General features: G+C 38.4%; 1 protein-coding gene across 11 annotated transcripts in view; it reads right to left on the bottom strand.

Annotated features, from left to right (window-relative positions):
* celf6 (CUGBP Elav-like family member 6) overlaps nt 1-16,066 on the bottom strand; it is a 195,648-nt gene that overhangs the window by 58,775 nt on the left and 120,807 nt on the right. For all 11 annotated transcript variants that reach the window (XR_005282293.1, XM_038302954.1, XM_038302960.1 and 8 more), the window contains exon 3: nt 12,595-12,643. Coding sequence is in view for 10 of the 11 variants with exons in the window: in XM_038302954.1 (XP_038158882.1) it covers nt 12,595-12,643 (49 nt within the window). In the remaining variant the exon portion in view is untranslated. The remainder of the gene's footprint in view (nt 1-12,594; nt 12,644-16,066) is intronic.

The following is a 16,066-nucleotide window of genomic DNA, read 5'->3' as shown; positions in this document are numbered from 1 at the left end:
CATATCTCTAAAAATAGAAAAAAAAATGCTGCTGTTTAAGAATACAATCCATAAAGCAGCTTTAAATAATAACTTAAATAACAGAGTGATTTTTAACTTCATTACTGGTATTTTGACAAATGTCTACAGAAAGCACAGATGGAAATGCATTGGCCTTCAGTAGACATTTATACTTACACCTGTGTATAGAACACAACATTCTAAACTAGTCAGGTAGCTTCAATCTTCCAATTATTCCTCTGAATGCCTTGGCATTAGACAGTGCATTCATCTTCTTTACATCTTTAACATTATGCATTCCTCATTTCACTGTGTTGTGAAACGAAATGGCTACTAGCAAGAACCTATCAACAGGACTGAACGAAAGTGGCAGGAATAGGAAGAAGAGTTTATTAACAATGACACTGTTGATCTTCATCGCAAGTCATTTGACTGGTGGGGAGCGGGCAAGGAGTAGGGAGGAGCAGAGGGCTGGAGTATCACCTGGGCCTCAACAGATGTGACACCTCCTGTACCTGCCAGGCCCCAATAGAGGCAGCTGGTCTAAAAATAAAGCACCATGGCTTCCTGTTTTTGATGTTGTGAAATTGTCTCATCTTCTGCTTTAATAAGTTCCAATAAAAATTCCTGCTCAACACTTTGCAGGACAAAACAACTTTTGCATTGGTTGTTGCAGCAGCATCAATACACTGTCTTGGAGTTTAGTCTCCACAGAACATTGTCACCAACCCACAAGTGGAGGATTGTACTGGTGCTCACCTTTTGGAGCCTTAGTCTTTACAGAACTGTTCTCTACACCCTAACACTTTGGATTAAGCAAAAACAAGAAGCACATGTCGAGAAATTGCATATCTTGCCATGCTTTAATAAATAAGTGATAAAGATTTCCGATAAAAAGTAAACAGATAGGAAAGAAAAAAAATATCTCTGAACCCATTTGACTTTGGTAGGATTCTGCTTTCCATTTTTCATGTATCCACCAAGATGTACACCTTACAACATTAATGGGCAATGTTAATGTTTTGGGACAAAAGTCCTGGCCTGAGAGGATCTAATGCTGGCTTTACAAGGCTAATTAACAAGCCATGAGCAAGGTAATGAACTTTCCAAATGCGCTGGCAAACGCAGAAATAAATCACACCCCAGTGAATGCATTAAAGGAAGTGTGAGTGTACTTTGCCGCTTTCCTTTGGGAGAGCTACAGTGAGAAAATGAATTTGGAGCTGCTATCTTTTCATTGCCGGACCTGAGAGAGTCTCAGTTGGCCCTCTGTGTGCCCTGGCTAGTATATAGATTGCTATTAATTAGTCCACTTTGCACCTGCCTCCTAAGAAGCTCAAATAGTATTTTCCAGGTTCCCACTTGTCTCCAATGGCCACTCATAAGCTCTAAATTACAATTTTACGAATATGAATAAATATTCTGTAATACCCCCACCAGAGAAAAAAAGAAGCCTCCATGACTTCAAACAGGGCAGATGAGTTATCAATCTAAGTGTGGAAAAAAGCGTTCTTTTTTCTCAAGTAGCTTTATGTATTTGCATTAAGAGGGGTGAGGACCTTCCTATGAAGCTCACTGAGGACAGAGAAGCAAGACAATATCATTGAGTTGGCTCTTTGACCTCTTTGTGCTTATCTCACTTTGAGGAGGGCTCATTTTATCCTTCAAACAGAGCTTGAACACAGAGCTGGAGAACAATTGAGTCTTTACAACACTTCTGTCCTCAGCGTTGAAGAGACCTTTGTAATCCGGTCTTCTTATAATAATGCTTTTTTAAAACAATGTCTAAACATGTGGTTTTATCCTGGTTACACTCTTTTAAAAAAACAGTGGTTACATTGATTTATTCTCTTAAAATCTTTTTTTTTAATGACCATGATATTATAAAAATACATCAACTTTAATGTCACAAGTACTTTATATTATTCTTAAAAATGAAAAAGTGTGCCACAATGCCCAGAAAATTTTAATAAGGAAACAGTGGATTTTTATTTTAGCCACAAGCCAAATACAAATTCACAGGCACTGTCATCCGTACATCTCTTTCTGCACCAACCCACCTCCCCCACTTTATATTCTCCAGATTGAAGGTGAAAGCAGTTGTGTGGAAAATGGTTCCATGTCAGTCCTCAGCCATGTCCAAACTGAGGTGTCATGTGGACAGCCCCATTTTATGAATGCAAATAAAAAAGGGAGATCAAAAAAGTTATCAAAACACTACTGACATCTGACAATTGCTTGTCTCAGGAAGACTTTTCATTTCAGCGCCCGGTATATTAAAAATTAATGGATTTTGCACAGATGCCATATGCTGTCAAGATTGATGCTTCTCTCAATGGAATAAAGTGCTACTTGTGTTGTAGGCTACAGTATATGCATATAGATTTTCTTTTAGTTTGCTTCCTTTTGTTGCTCTTTGCTGTCTTTTTAACTTCCTTTTTAATCTTTATTGTTAAACTTTACCATTTTATCTGTCTCGCTCTCTCTCCAGGCAAAGGATTGCTTGCAGTGAAGTATAGTTTCCAAAGTTTCTGCTGCTGTTTGCCAAATATGGGAATATTCTCTTTAAAGAGTAATTCTCCTGCTCCAGTGTCACAGTAAATAATTACTTCCTTTTTTTCCACATGGTTCTATCAGTAATTGGCCGCAGGCAGTATAGTCGGTAAGTTTGGTAAGTGAATGCTCACAAAGCATGGACAGCTGCATCCAATGATAAAAATGCACACTAGACCACTGGGTACATTTCAAATGTGGAGTAATGTTCCAGGCAGCACAACAAAGATATTGTGCTTCTGATAGACTCATTAGAAAAGTACAGTGCCGGTACGCTGCTGACTGGGAGGCCTGCCACAAGTCAAATTCACACAAATACACATACACCCCCATGCAGACACAAAATAAGTAGCACTTTATTCCGATGAGAGAAAAATCAGTCTTATGTGTGCAACCTGCAGCTTCAGAGCTACAGGTTGCACATCCTTTGACATAGGATATACTTATTCATTATTTATAAATTAAATAGGTTTTTTTCTGAAGTTATTTAGAGATTTGGTGTTTTAAGATTCTAAGAAATTGTTAATTTGTTTAACTGTAATACGATCGGGTTTATTGGCCTTTTTCACAATGCTGTTTAATCATAAAACTGCAAAGATGGCTCCTATTCTAATTGCCACTAGCCATCAATCACTAGTGTTGCACGGATACCGATAGCAGCATCTGTTGGGGCCCCGATTAAGCACTAAAATGATGGTATCGGTATCGACAAGTACCAAGCAGTAGGGCACCGATACCATTTTGAGAGCCAAATGTTTATTCAACTATTGTCACCCATTCCAGGTAGGCAATTAAAAAAGTTCTACTGGATTCAAATTCTATTAGTCATTTTTTCTGCTTCACAAAGGTAGGCAGCAGCTTGTAAAAGCCATGATGGCAATTTTTTTTTACATCCAAGTAATATGCAGTTCTTCGTATATAAACATACACATCGATTTCAAACAGATGGTATCGGTATGCTATCGGTATTGGCCAATACTGCACAACCAGGTATCGGGTATCGGTATTGGGGCTAAAAAATGGCATCGGCGCAGCACTGTCATTCACAACATTAAAAATGGGCATATCCCATATAGAAGTAAAGTTTCAAAATCAAGGTACTAATGAGGCATCAAAAGCAGGCAAGGACTGGAACAGCACAGCCAAGGAGCCAAGAGCATACGAGTACAAAAAATTCCCGGGTCTTAAGAGGTAAACACATAGGTAGGTTGCAACAACTAATCAGTTTCGTTTTATTTTCTAGCTTAACTGAAACTCTGAGGTCCACTAATTTGATGAGTTAAATGCAGAGGTAAACTTCACCAATATGAGATCAGTAAAGTTAAATTATTATTATTATTGAAGAATTTTTATAACTTAAGAAACTATTGGACAAATTTGTAAATATCTCCAAAAAAGTGAAATCTAAAGTGGTCATGGAAGCTGCCAAGGCCAAAAGCAACACACAGGGCCATATTTTGAAAAACATTTATAGCACAGGCAACCTTAACAGTGAAGGGAATGGTAATTGAAAGATTCCCTCTTTTCAGAGAGCCACCTCTTTTGGCTTGGCTCCAAAACGGCTTTTTATTTCTCATCATCTTGATTAGGGCTACACAGTGGAGCAGTTTTTAGTGCAGTTTGTAGCACTGTTGACAGGCAGCGAGAGTGATTTGTTTTCTGTCAGAGACCTGTTGCATATCTTTGCGAGTAGAAGTTGTAATTAGGACAGTTTCAATAGCTAAGCCTCAATTTTATCTTCTTTCCTATTGTTAACATTTAACATAGAACCAAAAGTAAACCCAGGGAGAATGAATAAATGTTTCAGTGAGAAAAACTTAAAACCTTTACAATTGTTGTATTCCATGTGTCCTAATGTCTCTTTTTTTAATCTTGGCATAACTTCTAGTAGGCACAAAAACTCTAAGGGTCTTCATAATTTTCAGAGTTTTACACAGATGTGTCCAGAGGCACAGATGGATCTTTTTGTCTCATTTGCATGTAAAGTGGTGTGTGGTCCTTTTGCAGTGTGAAATGCCCCCAGTTGGACCCCTCTTGTTGCTTGCAAAGTGATGCAGCCAGAAGTCGTCACTTCTTCCAGTCTGCCGATGTATGGTATAGCAGCACAGTGTGTAACATCTTAAGGACCAATCAATCTCTTCACTGCCCAAGTGAGGTGAACTTTCTAAAGAGCAGCTGGTGATCCTCTCATGATCCTCTCAAAAAGACCACCTGTATCAAGTCAGGCAAGGGCAAGAATAAGCTATTAAAAAAAAGGTTCAAGTTGAGATGATAAGTATCATTGTAAACCCTGCAATACTTCTGGCATGAGTACACAATGAAATGGAAGTTTTTTTTTTTTTTTTTTTTTTATAAAACTAAAGTAAGAAAACTATATAGACAAACAATTTATGTAACCTGGCAAGCCAGATTAATAATATGTATTACTCAGGTTAGTTTTACACAACTTTTATCTGGAACTGCTCCGATTAAATATGTACTATACCTAATACAGCCTAACAAACTTTTGTTTCCGCAGTTGGTGGTATGAATGGAAAAGGCAGCAGACACCATAAGTAGCCAGAGCAACTTAAGCTCTTGCTCTTCCTCTTTCAAAGATGAAACAGCAGATTTTTAAAAAACAGACACGAAAGTAGCCGCTACTCCTACATCCCCTAGTATAGCAACATTTAAATTATTTGATTGTAGGCTAGGTAGCTCTTGCATAAAGGCAGGACATATAGTTCTTTCTTCAAGCTTTATGCCCCGTCTCAAAAGTTTATACTGCAACGTGATCAGTAGATCTGTTTTGAGTATTTGAGTATTTGGGTATGAGTTACGGTGATACAAGTCAGATTCTTATGTGTTTGTGAACGCAGAAATACCCCAAGAATTCAGCTTGCAGAAAAGGTTAGGAATTCAGGGCAGTGTTCAAAACATCTTATCAAAGTTAATAAGAGGGGAGTGTTGCTGGCTTTACCATCATCTTTCTCATCAATGTGGTCCCCAGTTGTATAGCAGTGGTTTGAGGACTGGGACCTGTCTCAGAGATTGTGTTTAGATAATGGCCATCTCCAATCATAGATAATCTGGCCCCATCTTTTCTTTTCAGACACAGCAGCAGACAAGGTCATAGGGAAGAAGATTCCTGGTGTGGTACAAATATGGATAGGGCGGCTCTGAGATGATTTACTGCTGAGATTCACTCAGCTGCCTCCATCACCCTCCGTTAACTTTCTCATCCTGTCATCTTTTGCCCTGTCGCTCTTTCTGTCTTTCATTGTTCACTCTTTTGCATTGCTCTGGGGTCCTTGACTGAATCCTCTCCTTTCTGTATCACTCCGTATAGCTTCTCTGTGTGCAGTGCATGAGCAATAAAGCATGAGATACACGATGAAAGTAAATTAGGCAAAGCAAATGAAAGATCAAGAAATGCAATCTTTTGATCATTTATGCTCTCTACAGTAATAAAAAGGTTTAAGTGGCAGGTTCTGCTATGCCCTTAGAGCACCAATCAAAGGACTGTTTTTTTAATATTGCCCTAAAAATTTCTAAGGTGAAATTCTAAATAAAAACATCATAGAAAGACTGGTAAAAATTGTATTTATGGGTAAGAGGTCAATTGAATCAAGGGAAAAAATAATTTTAAGGGTTGCAACGCTTTTCTTCCATGTTCTATTTTTTCTTGTAAATCCGAGGGGGAAAATGAAGCAAGACGTGAGTCATTGAAATAGACAGCCAGAGAATCAGCCCTCTGATCCACAATGGCAGCCGGGAAGCAAGATTGTGAGCTCCCAGCTCCCCCCTTCATCTTTCCCACCATTTTATGAGCACCGGTTTTACTTCTTATCCTGACACTCCCATATCCCCAGAGAAACTGTGTCTCGCAGGGGCAGAGTGAACAAAAGAGGGGCTAGCAGAGCGTCAAAATGGAGTAATGGGCCTTAATACCTGCACAGGCACGTAATCGAGACCGCGCACAGCTTTCCATGACAGATAATTGCTGATGTCTTTGTAGTGATAAATGTGACTCCCTTCTAGAGGTGCAAATGTCCTGGTTCAGCCTTAGGTTTGACAGCCTTGTGGCTCCACTGGGATTGGTGTACCTGACTGGTCGCCAGCTTTCTAAAGATTAATCCTGATCTACTTTTTCTGCCTTAGTCAAACCTCGCTGGGCTGTCTATTTTCTTTTAACCCTAAGCCTTCATAGTAAATCTCATTTCATTGTCAGCTGTGACTGTGGTTTACCTCTTCTGCCTTGTCTGCTGACTTCCTGTTGCCATTAATGCTCAATATCTCTGCTGGGGCCTGTCTGCTCGGTCTTATTTCATTCTGTGCTGTCCTACCATGTCCCCTATATAGAAAGTTCATCTGACAGACTAGCAGGAGCTTCACCAATGAAAGTACCGTACCCTCTGTATTTCATTCACACTGCCTGTTCATCTCCTTCTCTTTCTCTCTCTCAAAAAAAAAAACAAAAAAACAGTAGTAATTGATAGTGGGATCCAATCCATCCTTCCCTCTTAAGCCCAGAGATCCAATTTATCTTTGTGAGAATGCTGATTGGCTCTCTTCTTGGCCTTGTCGATCAGACTTTGCCTGTTTTTAGATGACGTTAATTAAAGTGTCGCCATGAAAAAATAAGATCTACATTGTGATGTTTGTGTGTAGCATTAGAAATGGACCCTCTAATTCACATTGGAGCACATAAATCAACATAGTTGCTAAGACTGATATGATACAGGCTGTTTAAATCATTGTTTTAAAAATCTCAAGCACAGGGTTTACAGACAACAGTTTAACAGGATCTAGTTCAACTGTAAACCTTTAACAGTACACTAACTTCAGTTATGTTGCTAACAAATGGCATCAGATTGACTAAGTCAATACAGTGTTAGTCATACTATAAAAGATGCCATGTAACAGATTTAGTACATCCTAACTAATTTAGCAACAAGATTTAAGCTTATGTTAAATACCGTAGAGGCCTACTATAGTGCTTTTAAATGAATTTAATGAATTTGAAATGCTTCAAACCATCCAAATCTGACAAATTCATGTTATCATGTGATTACCTCAAACCATCAAGTAATCGTGTGATTTTTTTTTTTTTTTCTACACAGACTTCTCCTAAACTGTACAGCAATTCTCATCGCAAACATAATGGAGTCTACAAATTTAGTAAAAGAAAAATAACTCCTTTGTTATTTTAATGAGCTAGCCATATGATATAAATTGCACACAAAAAATCAGTTGATTTTTTTTTCTTTCATGATACTGTAACAGTAGGAAAGGTGTTTCTCAAATTTGTATTCAGCCCAGTTAATCCGACACCCCTATATAAGGTCAAGTGCAACCATCTGCCTATGGTATTGTCATAGTTACAGTAAAGCCCACCTGTTTCAAATTTAATCTCAGTACAAATCAACCAATCTGTATAAATCCATCATGAAGAACAAGAAACACACTACATAGGCTAGGCATAAAGCTGTGGAGGAATTTAAAGCAGAGTCGTTTTGAAAAATATCAAGATCCAGATTTAGACTACTTGGTAGGTTTGAAAAACTACAAATCTACAAGGACATGGCTGTCAGTTTAGCTGAAAGTCTTACCAAGTAGTAATGACAATACTATTCAAATATCAAAAGGGATAACTTTCTGAGAATCTGCAGAGACCCTTGGTTGAAGCGAGATCATCTCTGCTTTCAGATGATATGCACACCCCAAATCGGGTGTGAAGAGGTTAAAGAAATTGCTGAGAGATAGTTATATGAAAACATGTTTGGTACAAGTCATGTGGGGGACACAAATAGTTTAAAGAAGATTAGTGCTCTGTTGAGATGAGTCTAAACTTAAAATTGTACACTGATATAAATCTATTGATTTCATCCATATGGTGAAATATCACAGTGGCAGCATTATACTGCTATGAGGATTTATTTTCTTAAGGAAAAAACAACCTTTTAGAGTAAAGCTATACACTGCAAATCCTAATTGCGATGAGAATTCCATCCTCTGGTGTAGATCGAAGTAAATCCATGTCTTACAATGACCTATTTACAGTACAAACACTAATGCCAATTAATGAATCTTTGTTGCAAACATAGAAATATGTGAAAAACCACAACCCAGACATCCTTATGACACACACATACACACATTGTGCTATACCTAGTGAGGACCATGTGTTGACTCCCTTTGTCTTCCATTGATTTTCAGTAATTTCAACCCTTTCTATGCCCTAACCCTAAAACTAACCCTAAATCTAACCATTACCAATGCCTACCTCACCTTAACCCTAACTCAATTGAGACCTTAGCCCTAAACCTATCCATTATCAATATAGCTTGGGAGGACCGGCAAAATGTCCTTACTTTGCAACAACTGGTCCTCAATTTGATGGTGAAATTGGAAAAATGGTCCTCACTCTGAGGGCTAGACAGGTACATACATGGTTATAAGATCATGCTGCATTTTGCATTTTTGCTTTAGTTCACAATTAATAGTATAACTGGTATGAGTCAATGTGATGATAGATGGAGTTTGCTATATATGAATGAAGCACGATAAAGGTTGTAAAAAAGGGAAATGAGTGGAAATTGAAATTCTATCAAAACAAGACTCTAGTACCTACATGTGTTAATGCTTTTCAGTGTGAAATAATCTTAAGTATCTATCCCTTTCTGGATTTGGGTATGACTTTAGGTACTGCATTGTAAATGTCCTGGAATTTTATTTAATGAAGTCCAACTGAAGAAACTAAAAAACTTGCCCTCATCATCAGAGGCTCAAATGCCTCTGACGCAAACAAATTAGATTTGAACGGCACCTCAACGAAGTCCAATACGCATTCAGACTTCATCTTAAAAGGACTTCAAATCCACAACTCCAGCGCGGATTCCATCCTCTGAGACATGTTGGTCCATGCAGTGCTCCAGAGATTCGCGGCGCCGCCACGCTCTCCTCGCCCCAGTCCCCACACAAGTCTCCATGTTCCAGCCATCAGCAGTCACCTTAGCTCGCTCCCGTTCAACTGGCTTACACCGATTCTCATCAGGTGAGACGTATTTGTTTCAAGACTCCAATGTTGAAAGCTATGTCATGGTGGCTTAATCAGCAGATTGTGCTCTGCTTTTGTTGGATGAATCAACGTCGATTTTGTATTGATCCTACGTTTCTTTCAGTCTGTTTTGATTTCAATTAAAATTCATGCTTTGTCACACCCATTCCAATTTTAAAGTAAGAAATTTAAATTTAGAAACCAAAATTATTGTAGTTATAAAGCAAAAGTAAGTTATTTCCGGTTGTCATTGATATCTAATTACAGGTGCTGGTCATAAAATTAGAATATCATGAAAAAGTAGATTGATTTCAGTAATTCCATTTAAAAAGTGAAACTTGTATATTATATTCATACATTACATACAAACTCATATATTTCAGATGTTTATTTTGTTTAATTTTGATGATTACAAATGACAACAAATGAAAATCTCAAATTCATCATATCAGAAAATTAGAATATTACTGAAGACCAATAAAAACAAAGGATTTATAGAAATGTTGGCCAACTGAAAAGTATGAACATGAAAAGTATGAGCATGTACAGCACTCAGTATTTAGTTGGGCCTCCTTTGGCCTGTATTACTGCAGCAATGCGGCGTGGCATGGAGTCGATCAGTCTGTGGCACTGCTCAGGTGTTATGATAGCCCAGGTTGCTCTAATAGTGGCTTTTAGCTCTTCTGAATTGTTGGGTCTGGTGTATTGCATCTTCTTCTTCACAATACCCCATAGATTTTCTATGGGGTTAAGGTCAGGAGAGTTTGCTGGCCAATTAAGAACAGGGATACCATGGTCCTTCAACCAGGTACTGGTAGCTTTGGCACTGTGTGCAGGTGCCAAGTCCTGTTGGAAAATGAAATCTGCATCTCCAAAAAGTTGGTCAGCTGCAGGAAGCATGAAGTGCTCTAAAACTTCCTGGTATGTGGCTGCGTTGACCCTGGACCTCAGAAAACACAATGGACCAACACCAGCAGATGACATGGCACCCCAAACCATCACTGACTGTGGAAACTTTACACTGGACTTCAAGCAACGTGGATGAAGTGCCTCTCTTCTTTTCCTCCAGACTCTGGGACCTTGATTTCCAAAGGAAATGCAAAATTTACTTTCATCAGAGAACATGACTTTGGACCACTCACCAGCAGTCCAGTCCTGTTTCTCTTTAGCCCAGGCAAGACGCTTCTGACGCTGTCTGTGGTTCAAGAGTGGCTTGACACAAGGAATGCGACAGCAGAAACCCATGTCTTTCATACGTCTGTGTGTGGTGGTTCTTGAAGCACTCACTCCAGCTGCAGTCCACTCTTTGTGAATCTCCCCCACATTTTTGAATGGGTTTTGTTTCACAATCCTCTCCAGGGTGCGGTTATCTCTCTTGCTTGTACACTTTTTTTCGACCACATCTTTTCCTTCCCTTCGCCTCTCTATTAATGTGCTTGGACACTGAGCTCTGTGAACAGCCAGCCTCTTTAGCGATGACCTTTTGTGTCTTGCCCTCCTTGTGCAAGGTGTCGATGGTCGTCTTTTGGACAACTGTCAAGTCAGCAGTCTTCCCCATGATTGTGTAGCCTATAGAACTAGACTGAAAGACCATTTAAAGGCTTTTGCAGGTGGTTTGAGTTAATTAGCTGATTAGAGTGTGGCACCAGGGGCCATCAATTTTGAACCTTTTCACAATATTCTAATTTTCTGATATGATGAATTTGAGATTTTCATTTGTTGTCATTTGTAATCATCAAAATTAAACAAAATAAACATCTGAAATATATGAGTTTGTATGTAATGTATGAATATAATATACAAGTTTCACTTTTTAAATGGAATTACTGAAATCAATCTACTTTTTCATGATATTCTAATTTTATGACCAGCACCTGTAAGTCACTTGAGCCTAATATTTCAAATATATATTAAAACGTTAATGCTTTGATCTAACAGCAGGAAAACTGTCCTCGCTCAGTCAATCAAGCAAACACTGGTTAATCACTTTTCCTGCATTATCTGATAGTACAGTCCAAGTCTTCACACCACTTTCTCGCATATATGTAGTAAACATCTAAGCGGATGTCTCGGCACTCTAAATTATAAAAGTTAAGCTTGGCAAGCTATGTCGGCTTATCCTCTCCATCAGTGTAATCGAGATAGAATGTATTAATTCCCTAGAGGAAACTCAACATTTATCATCTTAAAACTAAATCATGGGTCATTTTCAAACCTCGTGGAGTAGCTTATGCATTTTTAGATGACTTAATCATGTTTACTGTTGTTTGATTTTTAACACATGCAAATGAGCGTAATACTCATTCGGCCGCCTCATAGTGAAAGGTTTCAGTTTTTAGGATGCGCTCTACCCATCGTGGCGGGCCCTTAGTGGTGTCCTCTGCCTAATGGGCGGGTGCATTATGGCCCCATCACCCATCTATGCAGTCGCATCATGAAAGGTGCTTCACTTCGAACCCCTTATTACATGATGGCTCAATGGATGATTAAGTTTAACCATTGCGGCTTGCATGTTGGGTCTTCCAGTCATTGCAGCTTGATGTTCAATTATTTAATTAATATTATTAGACCGCTTCTTGACTGGAATGGAAAATCTTTTTCTACGATGACGTTATTCTGTCTGCAGCCATGCTTCAGTTTTTATGGATGCTGCCCCATCCATAGGTTTTGGGAGATTCGTTCAAAGTAGTTGGTTTGCAGATTCATGGCCTACATGGAATTATTTATTTTGTTCTTGCCATCTTTTATTTATTTTCACCATCATTTTGTGTGCCTTTCTGTCAAGTTGTGAACTGCAGGCAGCTTCTCTACTGGTGCAGATGGGAAGTCAATAGAAGCATGTGACCTATATTATAGGTAACTCTACTAACTCTCAGTGTGTGTGTCACAGGTAAGAGCGGAATATTAAGGATTGCTTGAGCCCTGTTCCAGAGTATTTGTGTGTTTGTCTGTGAGTGTTTTTTTAGGTGTTGTTCACCAGAGACTAGACGAAGGTTAATTACCTCCCCGTCCTTCGCTGTCGGCTGGCTTCACCTGAATAGGTCGGTTCATCTGAGGAAGCAAAAAAGAAGAGAAAGGCAGTTCCAGTTTAGCCAAACAGAAGGTAACTTTACAATATAGAAATTGTATATATAGTTATATAAAGCAAATAAAGAATATATATATGGTGTATATAACTTAAATCAAATCAAAGTTCTGTGAAATCAAACAGTTCACTTAGCAAATAATACTTTGGACAATGTATTTTACATGCTGTTGCGCAAATATAATAAAAAAACAAGGTGGAAATTATTGGCAATTAGCAAGGGGCACTTATTAAAGGAATGGTTCTGCAGGTGGGCACCACAGACCACTTCTCACTACCTGTGCTTTCCAGTCTATTTTTCTTTTCACTTTTGAATGTTGGTGGTAGCATGAGACAGATTCTACAAAACACACAAATGGCTCAGGTAGTGCAGCTCCTCCAAGATGGCAGATCAATGCATGAGCTGTGGCAAAAATATTTTCTGTATCTGTCAGCATAGTGTGCAGAGACATGGACACCAGGAGCCATGGAGGAGGCCATAGAAGTGCAACAACACAGCAGCAGGACCACTACCTCCGACTTTTTGCCAGCAGGAACTGGAGGAGCACTGCCACAGACCTGCAAAATGACCTCAAACAGGCCACAAGATGCAGATTGTGTCTGCACAAACTGAAACCAACTCAATGTAGATGGTATCAGGGTCTGACGTCCACAGTCGGGGCGTGTGCTCACAGCCCAACACCATGCAGGGCGCCTGGCATTTGCCAGAGAACACCAGGATTGAGATTGGATTGAGCTGGATGCTGGAGGTCTTCACCAAAGATGGTGGAAAGGGACAGACTAGCTGCACCTGCACTAAACCAGCTGTTTGAATTTGGCAGCCATTTCCTTACTATTCCTTTACTAAGAATGGCGTGGTTTAACTCACTGTTATCTGGGGAGATGAGTCATCAGGACTTTATATAAATTTGTTGCTGTGGATTGAGGATCAGTGTAGCTTCAGTATCAGGCCTGCACTGGGTTTATTGATTATATTGCCGGTTTTAATTTGTCTTATTTTTTGGTGGGCCCACTAATTAAAGATTTTAATTTATCATTTATGTATTGTGTTAATACTAAAGGACTCCTATGTGGTTGGGGCTGTTAAAAATAATTTAATTTAGAACTTCATAAGCATTTTAAAGAAAGGGAAAGTCCCTATTTATAAACCAGGTTGTTGAAAAAGCCTGTTGTATTTTATCTGTTTTTTATTTTCTGGTTAATTGAAAGAGTACAAAAAGGCAAGCAGATAATACCCTAAGTCTTTTTTATTTAAGCAAGCCTATTCTGCCTCCACATGATTTTTATGTTGTTTATTTTTATCTTTGATTTTATTGACCACATGATTTTTATGTTGTTTATTTTTATCTTTGATTTTATTGACCACATGATTTTTATGGTTGATTTTTATCTTTGATTTTATTTGCACTGTGTAGCACTTTGAGATTTTTCTTAATGAAAAGTGCGGTACAAAATTGGATTTATTATTATTATTATTATTATAATTACCCATTTTTGTTTCTAATTTTTCAGTCCGACATAATAGCACTATTTGTGAGGGGAAATTCCACAATTTCTCACGTGGTCTGCTGTAATTTTCATTCTGAATTTGGTAAATAAATACTTTACAGAGTCTCATTATTTATGGGTCAGACGGAAACAGTTCAACAAAGTTTAATTCTTTATGAAAGGTACCTGCAGTATCATGGGAAATGTATTGAAACCAGGGTCTAACATTAAATACATAGCACTCAGAGCGCTAAATCTAGCCTATTAGATACCAGAAAAAAGTACTTTTGTATTTGTGACAATTGAGACTGTTGTAGTTCCTTGGCCCAGGCATTGTAGGGAGGTCATACAGACAAATGGAGGCCACATACAATATTTGTACCTGTTTTAAGGAAATTACATCAAAATTGGATCAGCCTGCTGTGCTTTTCTATTTTAATTTTGTGTGTGACTCCATAAGCAAGCCTTCATTGGTTATAAAATGTGTTTTTGTTGATGGTATTTTTGCAATTTTGTTGTGAGCACATTCAACTTATACAGAACAAAGTATGCAATGAGAATAGGTCACTCATGCATTCTAGAAGGTGTTATTTAAATGTTTTATTTTATTGCTTTTTTATGTGTGCTTTTTTATTAGTAGTATATATAACATGACAGTGCTTCTTGTGTCTGTTTTCCAAATTTGCTCTATTTTGTGTGGAAAGCACAAGAACTACGAAGTTAAAAAAAGGATAAATCTGTGTAATGCCCAATGACTGTCTTTAATTAATCCTGGGCAAAGTCTCCAGAGAACCTGAATTCCCCTTACAGCTGAGCAGAATTAGCACTTTTCAATGACAGAGTCACACTAGGTGTCAGTTGGCACTTGAAGATTAATGCTATTACATCAGCTCCTCCCAGTCACACTGGGAGGGGTCTTATCTGACTGGTCCTCGCTCCTCCTGTCCCCTACTAGGTCCAGACTTACAGTCGCCAACTATATTACGCTCATCCCTGACCCTTAATAATTTCTTCTGCTTTTTTGTGTCTCGCTTCTGTTCACAAGTGTTATGCCTCACACAGCCATTAAGGTAACATCGTCATCAGCCTATTTCAAATAGTACAGGTCATCTCCTTCTTCTGAAAACTATTGAAAGACTGAAAGCAGCACAGCTATAAAACACGTACTGAAAGTTTAACAGTGGGGAGTAGATAAACAACCTTTGAGAAAAATCCTTGCAGAAGTAAAATCAAAAATGTTTGAAGCTCACATAAAATGAAAACTGTTCAAAATGAAAGCTCAATTGGTTCTTTCCCCATGGAGTTCAAGACAAAAAAAAACAACAAAAAGAGTTTGAAAGTTCAGAGCCATGTCTTAAGATCGAGTGTACTGAGTGTGCCTTCACACATCAAATTTGGCACTTTTTTCTTTCTACTATAGGCTTTAATGGCCATGTCCTTTAAATTAGAAATTTTTACCAGGTTTTCTGCCTGTCAAAAGGCCTGTGACTGGCAGAAAACATTGCCCACTCGGATCAGTCAGATACAGGGCAACATATTGGATGTTGTTCCCTCAGGCAATGCAGAATCTGACAGCAGTTGACATAAACTGAAACCATAGCTAAATATTGACCACAGATTGCTCGACATGTATAGATACAGTAAGATACTACTGTATGTTGGTAGTATTGTGCTCCCCTGACAATATACCTTTAGCACTTTAATAAATGTTATTGAGAAAACAAACACATATTTAGCGTTTAAGTTTTTTTGTATAGGCAAAGAGACTATTATTCATATGGCACATGATACAATTCTGGTATATCTATTATTGGCTAGGCAGCCACTTTCATAGTTCACCACAAAAACAATCTGAAGTTGTTATTATGGATGCACACAATCTTTGCCTGTGGAAAAATCAG

The sequence above is a fragment of the Cyprinodon tularosa genome, unplaced genomic scaffold (genome assembly GCF_016077235.1).
Source record: "Cyprinodon tularosa strain WSP-4 unplaced genomic scaffold, ASM1607723v1 ctg50, whole genome shotgun sequence".
NCBI lineage: Eukaryota > Metazoa > Chordata > Actinopteri > Cyprinodontiformes > Cyprinodontidae > Cyprinodon > Cyprinodon tularosa.
The sequence above is the reverse complement of the archived record's forward strand: the minus strand, read 5'-3'. Positions and strand labels throughout refer to the sequence as shown.